The sequence below is a fragment of the Medicago sativa genome, chromosome 3 (genome assembly GCF_051527215.1).
Source record: "Medicago sativa cultivar Bolivia chromosome 3, Bolivia_mono, whole genome shotgun sequence".
In the NCBI taxonomy this organism is placed as follows: Eukaryota; Viridiplantae; Streptophyta; class Magnoliopsida; order Fabales; family Fabaceae; genus Medicago; species Medicago sativa.
In genome coordinates, this window is record NC_140751.1 from 86,673,282 (window position 1) to 86,699,894 (window position 26,613).

Below are 26,613 nucleotides of genomic sequence, written 5' to 3' on the forward strand. Positions count from 1 at the left end.
AAGGTAGACTATCAACCACGCCGCCTCCAGGATAAAACAAGCTCAGCTACAACTGTTCGATTAACTACTGCACTGTAGAAAATCGTTCGAGAATTACACCGTCAAATATGGTACTAAGACCACTCTTTAATACTGAAACCACTTTAATATGGTATTATTACCATTCTATTATGGTGCTAAGACCACTCAAATATGGTGTTTCCACCATTCTAACCTTTAAGTTCTCCAAACTTTCAATATGGTACTACGACCACTCAAATATGGTGATACCACCATTTCTCCTCAAATAGAAAAATATTTAAATAATTTATATACTGTTAAGATCATTCATAATTCCGACGGGACATTATTATTACGAAAGGGACTATGATCTTAATAGTACTCTTTATTCCGAAGGGACATATATTATCGAAAGGGACTATGAGCTTAAGACCACTCTTAATTCCGAAGGGACATTAAACCGAAAAGGGACTATGGTCTTAAGAACACTCTTAAAAATATGGTTCAATCGATTGATCGAAGCCACTCGATACGGTACGTAACCGCTCTATTTGAAACCGAAAGGGACAGAAAGGAGTAGAAGCAGAAGAAACTTGTTAACACAAGTCGGAGGGAGAAGAGAAGAAAAGAATTCCCGACAACTCAATGAAATTCTTTTCGGTGTGTGGAATGCACTGTGTGAGCTCTCTATTTATAGAAAAAATTCACAACTAATAAGTGAGAAACTTTGGGAACAAGTAATATGAGAAACTTTGGGAACAAGTAACATATTACTTTGCGATTAAGTAATTCACATATTAGATATAGTACAAAAATATCTTAATTGAGTACTAAAATATATTAAATTTAGTACAAAAATATATTATATTATGTACCAAAATATTTTAGCAAAACTTGGGGACTAAGAAAGCACTTTCTAATAATGATTAAATTAATTATTTAATTTATCATTTCCAAATAATAAAATATATATCAATATATATTTTTTCTCTAGTGCTTATGTACCCCCATTAATTAGAGGTACACCCCCACTATAATGTGTGTGTTCCATCCGATGTGGGACTTCCACTTTTTTCAATTCACACAACACTAGTTCTACCCAACATGGGAATTTGTGTTTAGTCTTTTTACTCAATTTCCACACATGTTCCAACAATATATTAATAACTGGGTGGAGATCAAAATGATAGTATATACACAGTAAATCCAAAGCATTATTCTAATGTAATTATTAAACAATTAATTAGCTATAATGATTATGTACACCACCGATAGAGCACAGGCAATTGTTGCATGTTTCTCTGTCGGGTTTATGCGTATTTTTATCAAAACATATCTCTCTGCAAGGTTAATACAAAGTTATGCTTTTTGTCCTTTACTCATTGATTAACACAACTTTTAGCATTTGATTCTATGTACCAATGTTCTTTTGGTAGGTAACACTGTGTTCTAGCTAGGTTGGCCTAATCACAAAAGTAAAACTGTCACGGATAAAGCAGTTCAAAATAATAAACAAATGAGTTTTCTTATGTTCAATTTATGACTAAAGAGAAAGTTAAGTAAGATTGCAAGCAAAGTCTAACACTTCCTCAAGAAATTAATCACCCATTTTTTATTGGTTTAATCGCATGTTTGATCCCTTTTGTTTATTTTAGTTTTTAAGTTGGTTCCTTATGTTTTAAAAGTTTTAAGTTGGTCTCTTACGTATTAAAAGTTTTAAGTTTGTTCAAAACGTTACTCACGTTGGAATAAGTTAGTCCCTCCAGTCACTTAATGTTTAAAGATTCAGGTTAACAATATGGGTGATGGAACTTAACTTATTTATAAAATTAGTTTTAAAACATTTGTTTAATTTTTTTGTTTTATTAAACTCAATATCATGTCGCGGAAGGGACTAACTTATTCCAACGTGAGTAACGTTTTGAACCAACTTGAAACTTTTAAAACGTAAGGGATCAACTTGAAACTTTTAAAACATAAGGGACCAACTTGAAAACTAAAATAAAAATCAAACATGCAATTAAGCCTTTTTTATTTGTTACTCCCACCGATCACATTTATAAGCAAAAATCAACTTTTTAGATACATTGAATAGTTAATGTATCTAACCTATAAATGTGGTTGGATACATTAATTATTCAATGTATCTAAAAATGTTTTTTTTTGCTTATAAATGTGACCGGAGGGAGTATGTCATTGATTAGATTTGATTCCATTTTAATGTCTATATGTGCTTGTAATGTTCACTACCATGTGCTTTTGATTTCGTTTGTCTGTTCGTGTGCTTTATGGTTTCCCCGTAGAGGTTTAATGATCATCTTTTGTTTCTTCTACAAAGGGTTTGGTTTCCATCTATTCTAAGATGCTTTCTTCTACAAGTACTAGTATATCATATTTTAAGTATGTTTTGCGTTTAAATATTAGTACTGGTATTAAGCGCAACCCAACTATTTCCATGCAAGCGATACCAAAATTTTCAACTATATACATATGTGATTCGTTATTTTTATGTTTAACCACTTTGCATTCTCTTAACTTATTTGAAAGTGCAAGTTGGTCCTCTCATAACTTTTAAAAATGCCAATGTGATCTTTTAACTTGAAAACATTAATATGAATTGATCATTTCTGCCACACTTTATTGATCCATCTAATTATATTTTAATGTTACTATTTAAATCTATGTAAAATATGATTGGATATTGCAAAACATGCTTATGTATTACTACCTCCGTCCCAATTTAATTGACACAATTTGTTGGAACAAAATGTGTTTAACAATGAACCTTAAAGGGTTTTGATGATAACAAGGTATTAAAAATTGTAAATTGGACTAGCTAATATTTGTTCAAGTGTACAGGACCATAATTATAAAGTTACATCATCATTGGTTCTGAATGAGCAAATAAAGAGCTATGGAAACAACAAAAATTTGAAGCTTGGACGCTCCTGAAGGCAACTTGCTACTGAAGAGAAAAAGCGCTCCTGAAGTCAAGCTGCTCCTGAAGAAATAGCTCCTGAAGTAAGCTGCTCCTGAAGAATAGTGCTTCTGAAGACAAGAGGTCCAGAAGCCACATCATCAGAAGCCACATCATCAGAAGCTGCAGAAGTCATATCATCAGAAGCTGCCTCATCAGAAGCCATTTCACCAGAAGCTGAATATCAACTGGATTTGCAAAGAATCAAGAATTGAAGAATTATCAATGCAAAAGCTGTCTATTGGATTCGAAAACACAAACAAAGGATTAGTGGAGTTTGCAACGGTCATTTCAAAGGTGTTTGAAGGCGTGTGTTTGCAATTTGGACGAAAGCGTTGACATTGTACTTTGTACGAATTGTACAACCACGTTCTCCACTACTCTGTTTTGTGTCCGCGCTACAGGACAAGAAAACAGCTCCAGAATACGGTTTCGCCTGCATAGATGTTCCTTTGGATAAGGAATGGATTTCAAATTTGTTCTTCATAGGACAACAACCAAATCAGGCAAAAGATTATTGGTGAAAGATCAAGCTTCAACAACGACTCTTTGGTGTGCTGGCAATTTCACAACGTCTCTCTCACACCTCTATATAAAGGAGTGAAGACCTAGAGAATTGGTAATGCAAGAACGCTGAACGAAAGACTCACAAGATTTTCACAAGTACCAAACCTCTGCTGAAATTGTTCTGCATTCACTTAGAATTTCTGTGTCTCAAAGTCATATCTTAGAAATTCTTAAGTCCATTGAGTCTGTATCTGATTTGTATTGTGAGCACCTCTGATTGTATATCAAGTGTTCAACCTTAAACAATTTTTCTGTGTAATTTTGTTTAGTTAGGAAGTCTCTTGCAGTTGTGCTTGAGCAGGAAGTCTCTTGATTGTGTTCTTGAGCAAAGGAAGTCTCTTGCTTGTGTGCTTGAGCATTGGAAGTCTCTTGCTTGTGTGCTTGAGCATTTGTAATCAGATATTACTCATAGTGAAATCTCCTTGGAAGTGCAAGGGGGACTGGACTACTTCCGGATTGTGGAAGGAACCAGTATAATTGCTTTGTGTCGTTCTTCTTCTCTCTTTCTCTGTTTTATTCCGCTGCATTTAGATTCTGATTATCACTTCAGAAGCTGTCTCGCTTAGCTTCTGATCAGTGTGTTCAGTTTTTAGGAGAAACGAAGAATTTTTCTAAAACACAATTCAACCCCCCTTCTTGTGTTTTTCTCACCTTCAATTGGTATCTAGAGCCTTGGTCTGTTGTGTAACACTTAACCGTGCAACAGTCAAAGATCTGAGAAAAACATGTCTACTCCTCCTCCTACTGGTTCTAGTGATACTAGCTATAAACATGTCTCACATGATTATAGTGATAGTAAGAAAACCAGTGTTGGAAAAGTTCCAAAGTTCAATGGAGATGCTGAAGAGTTCTCTTGGTGGAAGACCAACTTTTACAGTTACATCATGAGCCTGGATGAAGAATTATGGGATATTCTGGAAGATGGTGTTGGTGATTTAGTCCTTGATGAAGAAGGAGCTGCTGTGGATAGAAAGAAACATACTCCAGAACTGAGGAAACTCTACAAGAAGCATCATATTATCAGAGGAGCTCTTGTCACTGCCATACCCAAAGCAGTGAATACAGCATGCTATGTTCAAAACAGGATCTATATTAAACCTATTTTGGAGAAAACAGCATATGAACTCTTTAAAGGAAGAAAACCCAATATCTCTTACTTTCATCAATTTGGATGTACATGTTACATTCTGAACAACAAGCTCTACCTAAAGAAATTTGATGCCAAGGCCCAAAGAGGAATCTTTTTAGGTTACTCTGAAAGGTCAAAGGCATACAGGGTGTATAATTCAGAAACACTCTGTGTTGAAGAATCTATGCACGTTAAATTTGATGACAAAGAGCTTGAAGATAAAACTTCAAAGCAAGGTGAAAGTTTTGCAGAGATACAGGTTCCTGAAGCTACTCCAGAACCTGATCAGATAGCTGAGTCTGAAGATAGTCCAGAAGCTGAACCCACATCAGAAGCACAAGATGAAGCTGCTTCTGATGAAGCACAAGATGACTCACATCAAGAAGATCCTCCCAGAAACACATTCAAACACAAGTCTTCACATCCTGAAGAGCTAATCATTGGAAACAAAGATAGTCCAAGAAGAACAAGATCACATTTCAGACAAGAAGAGTCAATGATTGGACTAATCTCAATGATTGAACCTACAACAGTTGATGAAGCACTTTCAGATGATGGATGGATCCTAGCTATGCAAGAAGAGTTGAATCAATTTCAAAGAAATGATGTGTGGGATCTGGTACCCAAACCTCAGCACAAGAACATTATTGGAACAAAATGGGTATTCAGAAACAAGCTGAATGAGCAAGGTGAAGTAACAAGAAACAAAGCCAGACTTGTTGCACAAGGGTATAGTCAACAAGAAGGCATTGATTACACTGAAACGTTTGCTCCAGTTGCAAGATTGGAAGCAATCAGGTTACTTCTTTCCTATGCAGTTAATCATGGCATAATATTATATCAGATGGATGTCAAGAGTGCATTTCTCAATGGTGTCATAGAAGAAGAAGTGTATGTTAAGCAACCTCCTGGATTTGAGGATATTAAATATCCTGACCATGTTTTTAAATTGAAGAAATCACTATATGGCTTGAAACAAGCTCCCAGAGCTTGGTATGATAGACTAAGTAATTTCTTAATCAAAAATGATTTTAAGAGAGGACAGGTTGACACTACACTCTTCAGAAGGACCCTTGGGAAAGATATTCTTGTTGTGCAAATATATGTTGATGATATAATATTTGGTTCTACTAATGCATCTCTTTGCAAGGAATTTTCTGAGTTAATGCAGGATGAATTTGAAATGAGCATGATGGGAGAGCTGAAGTTCTTCCTTGGCATTCAAATCAATCAATGCAAAGATGGAGTCTATGTTCATCAATCAAAGTACACAAAGGAGCTTCTGAAGAAGTTCAAACTTGAAGATTGTAAAGTGATGAACACTCCAATGCATCCTACGTGCAACCTGAGCAAAGAAGATGAAGGAACTAAAGTAGATCAGAAGCTGTATAGAGGTATGATTGGTTCTTTGTTATACCTCACTGCATCTAGGCCAGATATTTTATTCAGTGTATGCTTGTGTGCAAGATTCCAATCAGATCCTAGAGAATCTCATATGACTGCTGTCAAGAGAATCTTCAGGTATTTGAAAGGAACAACCAATCTTGGACTCCTTTATAGGAAATCCTTAGATTATAAGCTAATTGGATTCTGTGATGCTGATTATGCTGGTGATAGGATTGAAAGAAAGTCAACCAGTGGCAATTGTCAATTTCTGGGTGATAATCTTATATCCTGGGCTAGCAAAAGACAAACAACTATTGCTATGTCTACAGCAGAAGCAGAATACATTTCAGCTGCAAGTTGTTGTACACAACTACTTTGGATGAAACATCAGTTGGAAGATTATCAGATAACTGCTAACAGTATTCCCATTTATTGTGATAATACTGCTGCTATTTGTTTGTCTAAAAATCCAATTTTGCATTCAAGAGCTAAGCACATTGAAATCAAACACCATTTTATCAGAGATTATGTTCAAAAAGGAATTTTAGATATACAATTCATTGATACTGAAAATCAATGGGCTGATATATTTACTAAGCCTTTAACTGTTGAAAGATTTGATTTTATAAAGAAAAATTTGAACATGCACTTTGTATCTGATTAAATGCTTGCTTGCTCCTGAATAGGATTTTAGGTTCTGAAGTTAGTTCAGAAGCAGTAGTCCATCAGAAGCTCTTTATTGAGGTTCTGAGGAAAACTCGCTTCTGATGATGACGTCAGCATCTGAAGTCCAGAAGCTGGATTTATTGCTTCTGAATAGTTGAATTAGTGGAAACGTTGGAAGTTACCTTTTAAAAAGTAACTTTTGGCCCACTAACTTGGTAGTTACTCTGTGAACTTCTTACGTGGCCTGTATGTGTTGGTGTATAACTAAAAGGGCAATGATGATTTAAAAGCTTTGAAAGTACTTTTCACGCGCCCCCAATTTTGTCATTAATGTTATGTTTGTTTGTCTCTTTTGAATTGCAATCGTTTTACTTTTAACACTTTGTCAATTCACACACTACTCACTCACAACAAACACATTTGCTCTCAAACCTCTTGCGAAGTAAGCGCATTCTCTCAACCTTAGAACCCTAAAATCTTCATCTTCTTCAAGTCTTCGTCAATCATCAAATGGCATCATCAAGCTCGCAACGAGAAGATTCAGTATCTACTTCACGAATGGTCCCTGAATATGACTACAGAGGAAGAAGCATGAAATTGGAAGAATGGGATTTGCAGGTTCAGATAGAGAATCCAGTGGACTTTGATTCTCTGAATTTTCATAGGTGTTCAATCAGAAGCTACTATGAAGAGCAAGGACTCATGGATTATTTCAAAATGTTGAATGGACCAACATATGAAGCTCTGGTTAGACACTTCTGGGTAAGAGCAAAATTCTACAACAAAGCGACATCCTTAGCTGAGGAAAGTCAGATGGTGCTAATGTATCCTGAATTAGAAGGGAAAACAAGAGAAGAAATGGGTCTTGCGCCATTTGTTGAAGATGAAATCAGGTCCAGCATCTGTGGTATTCCAGTAAGACTTGCACAATGGCACATAGAGTATGTTCTCAAGGCTGCAGCCTCTGGATACTACTCTGGAATTGATCTTTCAGATGCTGCTAAAAAACGCATTTGGAAAAAGCAAGCCAACTTGGTGATATACAATTCTGAGAAGGAGAAGAAATATGCTGAATTGAGCATGGAAACTAAGATGCTTCTGAAGATTCAGAATGAGAACCTGTTTCCAAGTGGTGACTGTGTGAAACCAAATCTAGCTCAGAAGGTCCTTCTCCAGCACTTCATCAAGAAGGAAAAGGTGAATGTGCCCAAATACATGTTCAAGTACTTGGTAGAGTGTTTGAAACAGAGTCAGCTACTGGATAAACCCTTGGTTCCTTATGGAAGACTCCTCTCAGGGATATTCTATCAAGGAGGTATCTTGGACAGTCTCAGTCAATCTCAAGGCTTCACAGATCAGCTACTTGACACAAAAACTGGAAAATTCATTAATGCTCATACTCTCTTGAATATGAAGCTAATCAGTGAAGTCACCAAACTTCAAACTGATTCAAGTGAATCATTTGTTAAGTCTGATCTTATGAAGGACTTTCCACCCATCTGCAAGAAGGATCCCATTGAAGTGCAGATGTACTATATCAAGGAACATTTTGAGGCAACCAATGAGAGAATCAAATTGGAAGATATTCCAGAGGAAATGTATGGTGGTGCTCTGCCACGAGCCAGAGGCAGAAAGTCAAAAAGGAAGATAACTGCAGAGCAATATCTAGAGGTTGAACAACCTACTAAAAAGGCAAAAGTTGCTACTGACAAGCTCAAAATTGGTAGTTCATCAGTACCTTCTATTGAAGAAGCCATTGAAGACATGGATTCCAGGTTGATCATGGATGTTGGCATTTCTCTTGATCAACCTGCTATACCAAAGAGGAAGAGGAAGCCAGCCTTGAGGAGGACCAAGGATTTTCCTCATATCACCTCTACAGCTCAAGATGCTTCTGATTTGGAGTTAAAGGAGTTACAAGAGAAGAAGGCAGCAGCTGAAAAAGTCTTGGAAATTGCTGCTGAGCTACAAGAGTCTGTAGTCTCAGAAGCCAAGAAAATGTTGCAGATGACCAGTGAGTTTGCTCAAGAGGATTCTGATCCTGAACCAGAGAAGGTAATTAATATATCATCAGATTCCGCATCCAAATCATTATCAGACTCTGATGATTCTGATGATGATATACCCTTAGCTCAACTGTTTCGAAAACCAGTAAAAAGCCAATCAACATCAACCAAAACCAACGATAAGTCCTCTCAGTCAACTACTTATGAACCAGTTGGTCACATAATTAATGAGAAGATGGCTGAACTGGCTGAGCAGAGAGAAAGAGTCATTGATACTATTTTTCGCCTTCACCCTCAACCTCTTAACATTCAACCTCTCAACATGATTCCTCCAGAAAATGTTGAGTCTACAACAGAAAAGGCCTCTGAAGCAACTCCAGAAGCAACTGCTTCTGAAAATGTTGTTTCAGAAAACCCCCATCAACAAACACCTGAACCACATAAACCCACAACACCCCCTCAATCACCAATAGCTACTATTGACCCCCAACTCAACACTCAAACATCATCTTCACCACAACAACCATCAACTGAAACTGAATTTCAACCTTTACCTGAACACTCCCCTGAACCAACTCCCATGGATGTTGACATCTCTCTAGTCAATGTTCAAGCCTCAACCTCCACCACACACTTTGCCTCTGACCAGCCTTCGTCTTCAAACACACAAACACACTTTACCTTTCCAATTCCTAACCCCATTCAAGATTTAGAAATCAGTGATTCTGATCTTGAAACCCTTGATCATCCACCCACAAACATCCTGGAATCTGGATATATTACTTCTGAGCTTCTGACAATCCTTAGTCAATTGCTTAATCTTGTGGATCAACGAAGGACAATTGATCTCACAAGTGCATATGAAGACTCCTGGGCATCACTTCAGAACCGGGCAACTGAGCTAATTGAAAGCTTAAGGGCTAAGTGCATCAGAAGCAAGGAAGCTTCTGTCAGGAAGTTAATGGAGCATCTGAATCAGAGTCTCAGAGTAAGAAGTTCTACACTGCTCCTGGCAAACCAGCCTTTCTTCTCAGAAACGGACTATTTGACCAGAGAAGCCAGGTTGTGTAAGCTTCTGAAGAAACAGATGGCACAGCAGCAGCAAGAAGCCAGAGAAAGGGAACAAGCTCTTCTCCAGAGGCAACAACAGCTTGAAGAAATGTTGCAGAAGAAAATTGAAGAAATGGAGGAGATGAAGAAACAACAACAAACCAACCCTTAGTTGCACACCTTAGTGTTATCTTTTGTTTGTTGTTTGTTTTATATTCTTAGTCCTTGTTTCTGAAACCATCTTGTTCTACTTTTCTATGCTTCTGAATGCTTACTGCTTCTGACTGTTTAGCTGCTTCTGACAATTGATATACATGTTCATATATTTTGCTCTGACTTATTTAGTTCACTTTCTTTTATACTCTCTCCTGTTTGAGTTTTTCTCATATCTTTTTGTCTTTTATGCTTAAATTTATTTTAATTTTTTTTGATAATGACAAAAGGGGGAGTATATGTGACAAGTATTTAAAGGCTCTGAGCCCCATTAATGGCATTTGAAATTTTTGAAAACCTTCTATCATTTTTTTTACCTTATTGGTATAAGCTATGAACGAACGAAGGAGTATCAAAATTCAAGTAAAATTAATTGAACCATTCTTCTTATCTATAAGTTAATTCTTTCAATGATTCAATTTTGTTTTTAAGCTCTGATAATATTATTGCGCGAAAAATGAATTTAATTAACCTGGATAGAACTTAGGGGGAGCTTACAAACCTCACCTTAAAGACTATCAGACTCAGGGGGAGTTTGAGCTTACAAACCTCAGATTCTGAGCTTACAAACCTCAGAACCCCAAAGTCAACTTGTTAATTAGATTAACAACAATTGATCAATTTTAAATACTTTTGTTTGTCATCATCAAAAAGGGGGAGATTGTTGGAACAAAATGTGTTTAACAATGAACCTTAAAGGGTTTTGATGATAACAAGGTATTAAAAATTGTAAATTGGACTAGCTAATATTTGTTCAAGTGTACAGGACCATAATTATAAAGTTACATCATCATTGGTTCTGAATGAGCAAATAAAGAGCTATGGAAACAACAAAAATTTGAAGCTTGGACGCTCCTGAAGGCAACTTGCTACTGAAGAGAAAAAGCGCTCCTGAAGTCAAGCTGCTCCTGAAGAAATAGCGCTCCTGAAGTAAGCTGCTCCTGAAGAATAGTGCTTCTGAAGACAAGAGGTCCAGAAGCCACATCATCAGAAGCCACATCATCAGAAGCTGCAGAAGTCATATCATCAGAAGCTGCATCATCAGAAGCTGCCTCATCAGAAGCCATTTCACCAGAAGCTGAATATCAACTGGATTTGCAAAGAATCAAGAATTGAAGAATTATCAATGCAAAAGCTGTCTATTGGATTCGAAAACACAAACAAAGGATTAGTGGAGTTTGCAACAGTCATTTCAAAGGTGTTTGAAGGCGTGTGTTTGCAATTTGGACGAAAGCGTTGACATTGTACTTTGTACGAATTGTACAACCACGTTCTCCACTACTCTGTTTTGTGTCCGCGCTACAGGACAAGAAAACAGCTCCAGAATACGGTTTCGCCTGCATAGATGTTCCTTTGGATAAGGAATGGATTTCAAATTTGTTCTTCATAGGACAACAGCCAAATCAGGCAAAAGATTATTGGTGAAAGATCAAGCTTCAACAACGACTCTTTGGTGTGCTGGCAATTTCACAACGTCTCTCTCACACCTCTATATAAAGGAGTGAAGACCTAGAGAATTGGTAATGCAAGAACGCTGAACGAAAGACTCACAAGATTTTCACAAGTACCAAACCTCTGCTGAAATTGTTCTGCATTCACTTAGAATTTCTGTGTCTCAAAGTCATATCTTAGAAATTCTTAAGTCCATTGAGTCTGTATCTGATTTGTATTGTAAGCACCTCTGATTGTATATCAAGTGTTCAACCTTAAACAATTTTCTGTGTAATTTTGTTTAGTTAGGAAGTCTCTTGCAGTTGTGCTTGAGCAGGAAGTCTCTTGATTGTGTTCTTGAGCAAAGGAAGTCTCTTGCTTGTGTGCTTGAGCATTGGAAGTCTCTTGCTTGTGTGCTTGAGCATTTGTAATCAGATATTACTCATAGTGAAATCTCCTTGGAAGTGCAAGGGGGACTGGACTACTTCCGGATTGTGGAAGGAACCAGTATAATTGCTTTGTGTCGTTCTTCTTCTCTCTTTCTCTGTTTTATTCCGCTGCATTTAGATTCTGATTATCACTTCAGAAGCTGTCTCGCTTAGCTTCTGATCAGTGTGTTCAGTTTTTAGGAGAAACGAAGAATTTTTCTAAAACACAATTCAACCCCCCTTCTTGTGTTTTTCTCACCTTCACAATTTTGTTTTTCACACATATTAAGAAAAATGTATAAATTAAGGGGAAAGTGGAATATATTGTATTGGGAATGATAAAAGTAGTATTATTTAGTGTTATATTGTATTGGGAATGATGAAAGTTGTATTGAAAATTGAAATGGGTCAGTTATTTTGGGACATTTTTTTTAGAAAATGGGTCAGTTATTCCGGGACGGAGGGAGTATCTTTTTTTAATTGCAAATTTATACTAGTCATCGGGTAAGGACATTTGTTGTGTAAAATGTGTGAGTTAGAAGTTTCACATTGCTTAGAAAAATAGAGGTTTGACTCTTTATAAGTGATAGCACCCATAAACTCATTGTCTTAAGGTTTTTGGTTAAGATGTGGTGTTCAACTCACTTGTGTGGTTTCTTTGGGCTCAATATACATGATACCATGGGCCCCCCTTACAACCTAACAGTGGTATCAGAGTCGAGGTTTGATAAGAGTTCGATTGACTCCTTGTATCGAAAGTCTTCCTGACCGAGGGTGTTCAGGCAACGTGTCCCATTGTCAACAGGATGGTGCAAGTACAGGTGTATGTGGATGAAAGAGCTTTCACATGAGGGGGGCTCATAATGAACTGATGGACTCACACTTAAGAGGGGAGATTGATGTGTAGCAAATGTGAGTTGGAAGTCAACATTACTCCAAATATGAGTTAGAAGTCTCATGTTGCTTAGAAAGTGAAAGTTGAATACTTTACAAGTGAGATGAACTATAAACTCAATACCTTATTTTGGATTAAGATGTGGTGTCAAACTCACTTGTATAATTATTATAAGTCCAATGAGTGATACTCCGGGCTTCCCTCGTTACCCGACACCGTTTGAAATCTTTTCTTTGAGTCGCCTCTAAGCATAAATTAATCATCTCATTATAACATTTTGTTCTTAATAGGTCTATCATCTCCCAACAAATTAAAGACTCTAATTTTTTTTTTTAAATTAACTTAAAACCTAGATAAACATTGATCATGCTCACGAGCAAATCTTTTTTTAAGGACGGCTTTGGCCTTTGAGCATTAAAATTAGATGGTAGGCAAAATTCCATTAGCATTTTGTGTACAAAAGTTCATAGTTCATGAATCACTATATGGTTGATCAGGTAAATTTGCACTAGTATATTTAATTTTATTTTCGCAAATCACAACTTTAGTGACTTAGTGACCAAGTATGATCCCTCATTGCATTGGAATATGATCTGGAAAGATACATTTTGTTAAAAGACTTGTTCCGAATCTCCAACCACACAAGAGACTGTAGCACATGGCTGAAAGAAGCATATGATTCAAATTATTTGCATTTGCGATCAAAACACCACCAAAGACTTCATAATTTGAGGGAAAGACAAACCAATGCGTCTATTATGCAACTGTTGTGACAAGGGACAAAGTTAACTTTGTTGGTTTATTCCCCTAAAGTGTCCCTTTACAAAAAAGTACTACGACATAATTCATTAAACTTTTTCATGGTATTGCTAAAGAGTGAACAACCATATTTGTTGCAGCCTTGTCAATTTTTTTATTTTTTTTACAAAGCCTATCACTTGTTGAAAACGAGTATTCCTTGAATTATTATATTTTTGGCAAATATATTAGAACAGATTTAAAAATTCAAATTCTATAATAGTATGATTTTTTGAATAAATGAGTTTAAGGTAAATGAAGTAGAGTAAGTTTTTCCATTCTATTATGCATGCACGTGCCATACACTACTTTAAGGATTATAATATGCTCTTCATAAAAAAAAAACTATACACAATAATAATATGCTACTTTAAGAATTATAATAATGTACTTATAGTTGTTCTTTTCCTGATGACCAAAAAGAGATATCATCATTGATAAACTTCTGTTCACTTTCTATTTCTCTCAACCAAAAGGCAAACCAACAAAATATTACTATTACTTACACGAGCAAATTACAAATTTACATCAAATGAGGAAAGACCAACATAGTTGTACCTCAACAAATTAAAGGTGATGTTGGCCTAAAATTGAGACCATGTACAGAATATTTTTGTTAGTAAAATAATGATGATATTTGTCAGCACTACAACAATTGCCAAACAAAGACTTCGAGCCACTAAAACCGATCATAATCACATTGCTTGTTCGTACTGTTTGTTTACTCTCATTGCAGCAATAAAGCACTTATTCCAGCAAAAACAACTGCCACACATTTCCAAGTTTAACCCTTTTGTACAAATGGCCACAAGATCACATGGATGGCAAAATTGGCAGACAAAGAGATTCACCCTTAGCATTTTGATTGATCATGAGTGAACTTGAGCCACCAACTCTTGAAATCTCCACCTTTCATCTTAGCAACTAAAAGGGTTTTCAAAGGTCCCATGGTCCCACAACATATCAAAATCGTCTCTTTTAGGGACCCTTGCAAGTTTTTTTAACACATGACTTTGCATCTCTTTTAGGGGCCAGTAGATTCTTGTGGACCAAAACCTAATTACGACTTTAAGATCAAGACAAGCTAAAGCTTGGCCATTTACATTACATTACAACAAGAACAGTGTCACCACTTGTCATTGACCTCAATAATCTGATTTTCTTGCACATGGTTTTGACCTCAAATTGCTTGTTACCTTATGCTGCCAAATTTAACATCATTCTCAAGCCTCCATAAACTTTGGACCAGGATTCCCTGCACTTCAAATATCATGCGGTAATCAATTTCGGTCATTGATTTGAGATCGAACGGTTCACATTGCATAGGCAGTAAATTAATTTCAAATGATCCTGCGATTGATTTGGAATTGGATGACTGAGATCTTTAACTGCGTCTTGCAGTTACAATAGAGAATCTATTTCCATAAACTTTGTAGCATGTAGTTTTCTAAAGGACAACATGTCCAACAAAGCAATGAATCTTGATTCTATTTTCCAACTTAGGAAAAGTCACACTTCATTTCAAACGGGTACAGGTAGCCCGTAATTTTGGAATGTTTTTATCTTCCCGTCCCAGCCTGCAGTCACAATGACCATACCCCACGCATGAGCATTGTTGGTACTCTTACATGAAGATTTCAAGAATTTGTATTCCGACTTTCGCAGCAATGATGTTTTTTTGGTCTTGGAGCCCGAAACAGGAAGCTTCTCCTCGGGCCAGGTTGCAGATCCCTTTGGAAAAGACTCCAAGAAAAAATCTTGGTTCAGAGAGAAAGAAGCAGGTGGGTTGGGGTGTAATTGCATAACAACTTGTGGTGACTTTTTATTCAAGACATTCAATTGTTCATTTTCGGAGATTGGAGGTTTCAAACCGTGCCAAGGTACCGCAACTGATGCGTTTGAGGAAAACCGCTCACAAGACCTAACTTTCTTAGATTTCATGGGGTTATTAGACTCTTCCTGATTAACGTTCCATAGATATACATTAGAGTCCTCGCATGCTGATAAAATATGTTTCCCGTCTGAGGTAAATGATGCACACATTGGACTGCCTGTGTTAAGGCCTGAAAATAAAATGTAATGAACCTTAGTGACAGAACATATAATTAAATTCAAATTAAAGACTAAATCAATAACAAGAATACTATCTAAAATTTGAGGCTGCGAAATCAACAAGTATGTAGGGATTTAACAAAGGAACATACTTTTGTATTTACAAATCACATTAAGCCCATCAAGGATTCTGACTTGTGAATCAGCACATGTAACCATAACTTTCTTGGAATCTTGAGGAAGAAACTGAAATAAATAACAAATTCTCAGTTAATCACCAAAAAATTGTCAGAGAAAAAGATAATCACAAATGTTACTTAACACAAGAAGCAAAAGCAAAATACCTGAAAGCCAGTTATCCCTCTGCCAGGAAGTTTCTTTTTACCAATTAAGCATAGTTGGGAATCCAGCTGCAAGTGATTATCTGGTTCAAGCAAAAATTGAAAACCAGAAATGTTAGGACCAAGCTCAAGTCTTAAGTGATTCTAGTAGTTTAAAAGACTAATGAAAATCACAACATCCCAATATAACTTGATTAACATTTTGCGGTAGACTTAATCTTGTTACTTCTTATTCAAAATCTGTGGTTTAATAGCAAAACCTAACATTTTGATTATTAAAACTAATTACATTTCAGAAGTACCAAAAATCGAAGGGTCAAAAAATAACTTAAATGGAATATGGAGATATATGGGCGAGATATATGTATAAAGATTATACCTGATATTTTATAAAACCAACAATTTCCTTCTAAAGATCCAACAATCCCTCCCTGTTATACATCATATTATTCGTATCAAATCATTTCCTCTATAAAGCACATGTTTAAATTGAATGGAAATTTGTTTTTTTTAAATAATACCTGCCCATCCGGTCGATAACATACTGCAGTCACTATGTCTCTGACATCAGTCCAATCAACAACCTGAGAATCGGGTATCGTCCAGATGCGCACCTTTCCGTCTATGGATCCACTAATGAAATAATCTTCATCAACAGGATTGAATTGTATGCATGTCACTACACAACACCATCAAATACAAACAAATTGTGAGATGAACTGTTGTAGTCAAACAAATTAGGTAAACACCTAAAGAAGCCTACAAATCGGAATAGAAATGCAGCAAGACGCACCATAATTACTGTGTGAAAACACTTCCAAGCAATGGTCACGATTCACTTGCCATAGTCGGACAGTTTTGTCAGCTGATGATGAAAGAAGATACTGCATTCAAAAGGAAGATGAGAACTGATTAATTCTCTAATAGCTTCATCTATATCATTAAATTAAATATCTTAGTAGTTAATAACATTCACTCACATTCTTCTTTGACCAAGAGAGATCCAAAACTTCACTTCTATGCCCACGGAACTCATGCAATGGTTTTTCCAACAACCGGAAGATCTTAGGCGGGAAAACAACACAAGCTGAATCTGCGGTCTTTCTCATGCTCTTCGGTTGACCAAGTTTTTCCTTATCCATAAACAATGGTGTCAATTGAGAGAGATTATTCACTGTAAAGTAAATGCTTGAGGGGTCAATTTCAGGAATGTGAATTTCATTACATCTATCCTCCTCAACCACTTGCCACACCCGAACAACCCCATCTTCACCACCTGTAGCCAGATACTGCCCATCAGAACTAAATTTCATGGTCAAAATTGCACCTTCATGCGCTTGGATATCTTGCCTCAAGTAAAGCGATGAAAGTTCCTTCATTTTCTTCCTACATTGACGGACCTTTACTTTCTGAAGCCTACACCCTGAGACTGCATAGCTCCCTTCTTCTCTATCATTATCAACCACGCACGTCATCGATCTCAATCTTCTCAACCAACCCCTTCTCGCCCTATTTACCGTTCTAGTAACCACATCACCATCTGCATCCTCAAACTCTCTATCTATCAATCCTTGACAATGAGACACCCCAGAGACATTTACACAATCCTCAGATTCCTTAGCAACTACCAACTGATTTGAACAATCACTCATCTTCTCATTATCCCTCATTCTTTTCTCCAAATTTCCATCTTGAGATGGCAAGTTATTAATATCCACTAAACCAAATTCCTCCGAAGAACTCACACTAGAGCAACAAGACATTGACAGCCGACATGAACTAAATTCCTCTTCAGAACCACTACTATCTCTTCTTCTTTCCATAATCTCTTCCTTCTCAAAATACAATGAATTTTCAACTACAATTTCATCTACACTCATTCCCATGCTCTTCATAAACCTCCCCCTACGCTCTCTCACACTCTTTGGACTCCGAATCCACACTTCATAATCAAAATCAACAGACACAGACACCCCTTTATCATCATCATCGGAATTTACATCCCTAATAGACACAACATCCTCTTCAGCATCAAAAAACCGACAATCTTCTTCTCCACTGAAACTACCCATATGATTTTTTAAGTTCAACCCATGAAATCCCCCTTCAAGGAAACAAAAACTTAAGCCCTGTGAATGCGTCAAAATCCAATTTTTATCTCTTCAAACGAAGCCACCCAGATCATAAACAACTACACATAATAAAAAAAACAGCACGAAAACCAATATCAGCAAATATAATAAACATCTTAGTAGTGTTTGTTTGTTTACAAAACTAAACTAAATAAAACCACAGAACAAAGAAAGTAATAATAATTTAATAAGAATAAAACAGAAACCGATAGATTCAAACCAATCCAATCCAATCCAACATAGATCCCAATCCATAATAACCAGGTATGATATAAAAAGAAGAAGCATTTAACAATATAGAATGAAAATAAAAAAAACAAACACGGAGATTGAAAACGGTGGTAAGAACATTAAAAGCTGTGAAGACAAAAGGGTATGAATAAATTGTTGGAAGGAGACAAGTTTTAGAGTAAAAAAAAAAATGATGAAGTGTGCTTACATGTATGTCGATGATCACAAGAAGAGTGTGTGTTTGAAAATTAGGATGATAGTGTTGTTGATGACGAAAGAGGAGGAAGCAAAAATGGGAAGAACAATGAGCGAAAACGATGATACAAAGTGGACATGTGTATGTAAGTGTATATATATATGGGGTGCGTGTGTAAAAGTACTGTAGTGAAAAGAGAGAGAAATGAAGGAGGAAAATCCGTTCGTTTTGAATGGAACAAACGAGAAAGAAAAGGGGATAGTAGTAGTAAAAAGTGAAATTATAAATCTAGAGGAAAGAGAATATAAAAAGTGAGTAATGTCTGTCTCTGCTATATCCTAGCTATGTTGTCTGTCTTGTTATTTTTTTTATGGGTCATGTTAACCAGTGCTCCAGGCACTGGTTAAGGAAGACAAAAGAGAAAATTTTAAATAAAAAAACATATTTTTTTAATTTTTAATGCATTGATTATGCATCTTTCAATGCAAATTCTACTATATTTGACCCTTAACCAGTGTCCGTCCGGGGACATTGATTAACATTTTTCTTTTTTTATTTATTTTTAGATTAAATATCAACCGGATGTAATTACATGTTCACGAAGTTCAAGTTGGATTTAAATTAGGATATTTGGTTGATTGGAAGAGACTACTATGCATTTTTATTTTTATTTTGCAAATGATCAGAATAATCTGAAGTTAGCCAAACAAATAAATAAAATCTGATTGACGACCATGCTTAAACTGAGTTCAATTATTTGTTATCAACATTCATTTAAGTGTTTTGTTCTTGTTTTTGCCGATCTAATACAATAATAAAAAAACAATGATATTTGAAAATCTATGTTTTTTTACACTTATTATATTACATCGTCAACTTATCACATCTACGTATTAATCTCTTGTATCTCTATCTCTTATACACCTTGTGTTGTCTAAGAAATATTTTCCTAAAAAAATTCCTTTAAAGTACAACTAGTTTAATGATAATTTATATGTAAGAGGGCAAATTTAAATTTTTCGTATTTTTTTATTGGAGTGTGAATTTCACCGCTAAACTCTTTTAAATAAAGAAAAGTGTAAGGAATAAATTTAAAAATAAATTACTGTAATCAATTAATTAATAGGTTATTTATTTCAACTTTACTAAATTTATTTATGGGAATAAATTTCCTTAGAATACATGATATGAGTGTTTTATTCGTAGATACTTTAAAAAAGTGTTTAGTCAATATTTAAAATTATTCTCAAAAATTGAATTTTTTTTACAAATTTCCTAAAAACTATTTTAAAAGAGATTTATGCGTATTTACACATACATTTTTTTTAAGGGAAATACATTTATTTGTTAATATCTATCAAATTACGACACATTACTTTTATAGGGTTAGCTTGATGCTCAGGATATGATAGAGACATGATATGATATAGAGCTGAATGCAGACAAGATATGATATGGACATGATAAACATTAATTTTATGTGTTTGATGCACACATAGTAACAAATAGGATATCATTATTTTACTATAATTAAATGAGAAAATTACTCTCATATTTATTAAATATTTTAAAAACAGCATGTAATTAATTTTAAATAAGTAAGAAATGACAACATTTTAAAAACGGCAGAATATCATGGTAATAAATAAGGAATAAATTTCAAATCATGTGAGGGTAGTTTCTAATTCAGCATATACTCAAGATAAAAATTACAAAGACAAGTCATAATATGATAAGAAAATTATTTATTTTATTTTATCCCTTTTGTGCATCAAACATGAGATTTAAACATGATACGATAAATGTACCATATCATGCCCATCAAACTTACCCCTAAGGAATAATTTAGATAAGACACACTAGGCCACTTTTTTTTTACTGGTTAAATATTTTGTTCTTTCAAAAAACAAAATTGGTCTCTATTGAATCATTAAGCTTTTTTTTTCATAAAAGAATCAAACTTTTTAGTCTAGCAAATTATTCTGCAAGAAATTTTAGTCTCTATTGAAATAAAAATATGTTTAATTATCCTTCAACTTTAAATTTTTTGAATATATTTTAAAAGCATGTTTACAAAAGTTTAGTTTTTTTTTTATCCTGATGAATTAAATATAAATTCTTAAACGTGAAAAGCTCAAGAAAAACGTAACAAATTTGGACCTGTAGATTGAATTTTGTGGAGACACTGTTTTATAATGCTTTAAAAATTTAAATATTCCTCCAACAAATCATTCAAAAAACATGTAACAATAACTAAAATATTTGCATGTTAGTTTTGTAAAGACTAAAAGATACAATTTTATTATACGGACGAAAAAAACATATTTAACTCTTACTTTAATATTTACTCTAACTTTAATTTATAATCATAACACAATACAACAAAAATCAAAATCAAAATCAAAACACGAGCAAGACATACAAAATGTCTCTAATTTTTCTCTTCCAACATCAATTACATTCCATTCAATAGAGTTTTCATAGAAGTCATATTCACCCCGTCTCACATTTGAATCTAAAACCTATAGCTTTTCAATTTTCTTTTGTCGCATATTAAAGAATACACTTGCAAATTAAATTGTCCAAAAAAAGTGTCACTTCCAATTTTAAATGTAATTTTAATTGATTTTTTTAAAACTGTATACTTTAACTAATACTATGTACATCACTCTCAAGTTATTAATTTTTATATTGCATTAGTAATAGTTGATAAGGAAAATTAGCTAAAATAAAAATTATATTTCTTCTGTTTATCATCTTTTCCTAATCCAAGTAAAATGGTTAAATAAGACAGTTATCGCAAATATATTGAATGATTGATTAATTTTAGCTTCTGACAATTGAACTTTTCTGAACAATTCTTGAGTGACGTTGAATTTGATGATATTAATGTATTTTAATGAGAGAATGATAAATAAATGATTTCTTTTATAGTCTATCACTAGGCAAACATGTTAATTTCCTTACAAAAAAATAAATAAATGTTATTTTAGGTTCTGTACAACATCATTTAACAATAAAAATCCAACTAGTTTGGATGAACATAAAAGAACAGGAACGTCCAAATGAATAGGAACCCGCAAAGACAAAATAACATAATCCACATAAAAAATTACCTTGAAATAGGAACAGCCATAGAAAGGTCTATTTGGATTCTTGTTTTTATTCACAACATACAAATGTGCTTTTATCTCACATTTGCAATCAATGGCAACAATTTGAAGAATTTCCACTCCAACTTAGTCATGTATTAATCGGAGAGTGATGGAGAAGGAGAAGTCTTTGTCACATTTATAGCATAAGTATAGACAAACTCTGTGGTTTTGATCATCCCAATCGATGAAGATGAAATGAGAAGGGAAATAATGTGGAAGAAGACGTGAATGTTAAAAGTTTCTTGAAGACCAAATTGTTCTCAAATATTGTTGTTGTAGGGACCTAAATATCTCTTAATTTTCTTAAAATATATGTTTATGTTACATGATATGTCGGAGTGTCATGTAAGCATGTCACAGTTAAAAAAACAAACAAAAAGACATTGGTTGTATATGAAAATTGATCACAGTTAAACATTTTTCTTTAGAAATATATGAAATTATGAACTTTGAATTTGTTGTATTTTGCTCTTAGAGAGATGTATGTTTTTTTTTTGTCAAGTAGCCTAGTGACTGGAGCTCAAACATTTTAACATGGAGAAGTGGGGAGTTTGGGGTTCGAATCCCGACCCCTTCATATATCATGTATTGTCTCTGTCAACTGAGCTAAGCTCACGGGGACGAGCGATGTTTAATGTTTATATTGTGAGTAGGTATTTTTTTAACATGTGAAAAAATGTCATTATTGAGTAGATTGTGAATTCGTACATTAATTCGTTACATTTAAATTATATTTGAAAAAATAGATAATTGTTGTTGATGAGTCAAAATAGATCACTCTCATCAACTCCTAATAACAAGTCATGGCCACATTGTTTTTGACCTGAAAAGTCAAAAGTTAATATTCCCACCTATTTTGCTGATCAACGTTATTCTAAGGCTGAATTGAATTATAAAATATGAATATTTGTTTGAATGGCCGTGATATTCATACAAAAACAAAAATGAAAGACGGTGGGTGAGGAACTGGTCAACCATCAGATACGACCCACTATTTGTTCTTTTTTTGAAACATTCTTAAATCTTTACTCATTTTACTCAATTCACCACCCAATAATTGATTATCTATAACAAAAAGAATATTGAAATAATTGTTCTTTTCAGTTTTAAATTGATATTAATTATATTTGTTAATCATATACTTCATTCACTCTCATATATAAACAATATTTTCTTTTTTACATCGTTTAAGAAATTTGGTCGAACTCATTCAATATGTTATTACATATTTTGAATTGCCCCTCATAGAATATTGTTCCATAAGAATAAAAGAGTTTTTAGAAAATACCCCATATTTACATTAACTGAAGAGTAATTTAAAAACAGTAGCATCAGCTCGTATAAAAATAAAACTTCTGAATCCCATAATAATTGTCTCATTCCCAAAAAAAAAAAACTTAAAAAAAATGTCACTTTCAAAATTAATATTAATTATTATTTTTATCAATTAATCTTCATAATATTCTTACTAATTATTTTCTTTCTTTCATTGGTTAATAAGGGGTGTCCCGATCCATCATTGCTTTTCTATTGTCTCCCTCATTAGTCATATTATGAAGAAGGATTGACATATTATCGTTTCACATTTATAGACAAGCAAACCGATAGTTGGCTTGTGTGTCCTTTCAAAACCTACGGGTATTTACTATAAATCATCCACGTCGAATTGTGTTAACCTCTTATAGCATGATATAACCAATGTCTATTTTAATCGTTGCGTTCGTCTGTAATTTGGTCTAACAACTTCCCTTCTTGAATCGAAAATAAATAAATAATGAAATGTATGCAATAAACACAGAGTATATGCAACGATTGAACTAAGGAAGTACATTGAATCGTGACAGACCTGCCAAAATGACAACCCTACAATCATTTAATGGAACCTTAAGATTTATTCTTCTTCTCAGAGTCTTACTATCATATCATCATATAATAGTATAAGAAACGTGTTAGGTGAGAGCTGTGAGACAATAATTTTAATCACAGGATCAATAAGTGAGGACTGGTTTTTCTTAAATTCAAGTACAAGATAGTTGCACACAAAAAATTGCAAATAATGTTTGATCAAATTTTATTTATATTACGGTCAAATTCTAGATTACACCGATGTCTTTCTTATGTGATCCAGAATATTTTTTTTGAATGGTTATGTGAACTAGAATGTTGAGAATTAAAAAAGGTTAAATTTTATTTTTGATCATTTAAGTTATTTTTAGGTTTTTCCTTTGATCTTTTTAGTTTTTAGCATTCTATTTTGATCCTTTAACTATTATCTAGTCTTTTAAATTACAAACATTAGATATTTTGATCTTTAAATTACAAATATCAATCACTTTGATCATTTATGTCATATCTAATGTTTGTAATAAATCAAATTGAGTAGTATTAGTAACTTAAAGGACTAAAATATCTAACCTTTATTACTTATAATAGTAAAGGGAAACCAAAAATATTTAAATGATCAAAGTGTCTAAAAAATTAAAGTTTGCAACTTAATTATTTGAGAGCATTATGCAACCGTGTGAAGTCGGATTAGGGGGCTTCTTGTCTCCTTTAGGACCATACAACTCCAAGAAAGTCAAAAGAAGATGCCAACCATTGCTTCCATTTAATCCAACAACATGCTTTCAATTGCTCATTAACTCTTTTGCCACCGTTGTTAAATGCCCTGCAATAGCGTTTATTACTAGCCACCCTCAAGTATAACTTCAAAATGTTTGGTACCTGTCTTATTATGCCTGATTAAAGTGTAAAAGCAAGTATAATTATGACAAAAGCTTGACAAAGAGTACTGAAAAAGAGAGGTAAAAAAAGGAATAAAATGTATTTTATTCAATTAAATGGGCACTCTAGTTGAAAACCCAACAAAATGATTCAATGTTTCAACCTTTTGTTCTGTTCTTGTTTTATTGATACAGATGTTTTGGTGATTTAATAGTACTATTATGTTTTAATAGTATATGTTTTGTAATTTTAAAATTGGCAATGATTAATGCTATTATATGCATATTGTTCAACATAAACATGAACTAAATGATACTCTAGTAACAACATCACTACTTTTTTTCTTTTGGAAATGGCAAAGTAAGTCATTTTATTTATTTACTATACTAATAGGTTAAATACATGTTGGGACATCATAATTCATAATGAATATTTAGACACGTTCATATTCAAAAGTGTGATTCATTTTATCTACATACACAAGTCATGATGTGAGTAATAAAAAGATTTACATTGTAAATACATAGTTGTTAAATTCAGTTATAAACAAGTTTAGAGCAAAACAACATCATAAACATCGGTCATGAATGAAAATTTTATCCATGCGTTCAGGATCTTGCTCTATCCACATGGTATGGTGTAGAGGTTTTGGGGCATCAACGACCTAATCATGGCTCCAATAATTTATTTTTAGCAAGTGATCTAGCCACTGTTGTCTCCATTATCAGTTTATGACTAATCATGGCACTATTGTCTTTCACAATTCTCAACTTCTTCTCAAAGATTTAACATATATGTTTAACATCACGGTAGATATGTCAGAATCATGACGATCCATCGTGATTTTACAAAAGCTACACTTGTAGCTTCTACAAAATCACATCGGATCAATGTGATTCTGACATGTGATTTCAAATATACGCTTAAAGGTTTGAATTTACAACATTTATTTATTGGAAATGAAATGAAGTAGCAGATGGGCTACCAGAATTCGCCCATTCTCTTTCTTTTTGTCATTATTGTGCTTTGCTTCCACCAAATTGTATATAGTTTTTTTTTTATTATTTTTGGTACAACCAAATTGTATATAGTTATTGTTACATGATATGATATGCGGGTATTTGGTACTATTATTTGTAGAAAATTTTTACCTTTCCGTTAAGCTGAGGGACGGAATAGAGAGGAGACATGCATGGGCTCTAGCCCCATCCCCATTGCTGATTTTTTATTTTTATTTTTAATAAAAATGGGCGATCCATCCCCATTGCTGATTTTTTATTTTTTTTTAATAAAAATGGGCGATAATAGTAAATAATGTTCCTAAATATAATGTTATTTTTAAAAAATTATCCATTTTCATAAGCACCATTTCCAAATTACTATTTGCATGATTTTTTAATTTTTTATTTACAAAACACTCTTAATTATTTAAAAACCACGGTAAATCATTGAATAAGTGAAAAAAGTATGAGTCATCCCACTGATCAGAGGGCAATTTGAAAAAAAATCAATACACATTATAAACAAACTAGAACGCAGACCCGTGCGCCGCACGGGTCTTATGAGTTAGAATAATTTGATATATAATAGACCGAGATATAGTGGAATGAAATTTAAATAATTAAACTACATAAATGAAATTTATCGCCAAACAAAAGCTACAATATCGATAAATATTGTATTGCCAACCAAACATGTTACACCAAAGAAATAAACGGTTTTTAATGACAACATAGCATATATTATGGAATATTACACATTTCGAAATACTTTTTCGTACACAACATTAGACGTCACATCAATATCTTCACCATCTTCATTGGTTATCGCCCTCCTCTGGATGTAACTCTCAAGACAACAACATATAATTGTCAATGTGAAAATACTGGCGTTGAGAAATATAATCCAACATGTCACAGTAATTGCCCTTGGCTCTCGTTAATTGTCACGAAAAATGAGACAACTAAAAGAAACTGTCGTCTTTGAAACTTGAAAGATCACGATTGATGCACAGGTCTTTGTGATGCACACATGAAATGTTTGTAAAACATGTGTAAAATGTATAGTTGCTTCTAATTTTTTTTTTTGTTACAAAAATAAATAGAAAGAAAAGTGGTGTAATTTTTTGGAAGAAAAGATGGTATAATTATTACTTGACAAAATACACAATTATTTTTAACCCAATTTTTCATTTTATGGATCATTGAAGCAATTGTTAGAAAGACGCTTAAAAATA

General features: G+C 33.9%; 1 protein-coding gene across 2 annotated transcripts; it reads right to left on the bottom strand.

Moving 5' to 3' along the window:
• Positions 1-13,972: 13,972 nt before the first annotated feature.
• Positions 13,973-21,752, bottom strand: LOC146941372 (uncharacterized). Of its 2 annotated transcripts, none has more exons than XM_085755138.1 (8): positions 21,615-21,752; positions 16,920-18,130; positions 16,733-16,823; positions 16,461-16,618; positions 16,319-16,370; positions 15,943-16,022; positions 15,751-15,844; positions 13,973-15,609 (listed from the first exon to the last, which is right to left on the bottom strand). In XM_085755138.1, exons 2-8 carry the CDS (start codon positions 18,009-18,011, stop codon positions 15,068-15,070), a joined length of 2,109 nt encoding a protein of 702 aa, XP_085611264.1. In that variant the 5' UTR covers positions 18,012-18,130; positions 21,615-21,752; the 3' UTR covers positions 13,973-15,067. The 2 variants fall into 2 exon arrangements, with proteins under 2 accessions (XP_085611264.1, XP_085611263.1); XM_085755137.1 differs by lacking the exon at positions 21,615-21,752 and adding an exon at positions 18,511-18,626.
• Positions 21,753-26,613: the final 4,861 nt, after the last annotated feature.

What these genes read in the sequence shown, in the direction of transcription:
- LOC146941372 (XM_085755138.1), bottom strand. Translation starts at nt 18,011, where the DNA reads ATGGGTAGTTTCAGTGGAGAAGAAGATTGTCGGTTTTTTGATGCTGAA. An exon ending in TCTCTTGGTCAAAGAAGAAT is followed by an intron (nt 16,824 to 16,919) that starts GTGAGTGAATGT and finishes TTTTGAATGCAG; the next exon opens with TATCTTCTTTCATCATCAGC. An exon ending in TGTGATTTGTAAATACAAAA is followed by an intron (nt 15,610 to 15,750) that starts GTATGTTCCTTT and finishes TTTTATTTTCAG; the next exon opens with GCCTTAACACAGGCAGTCCA.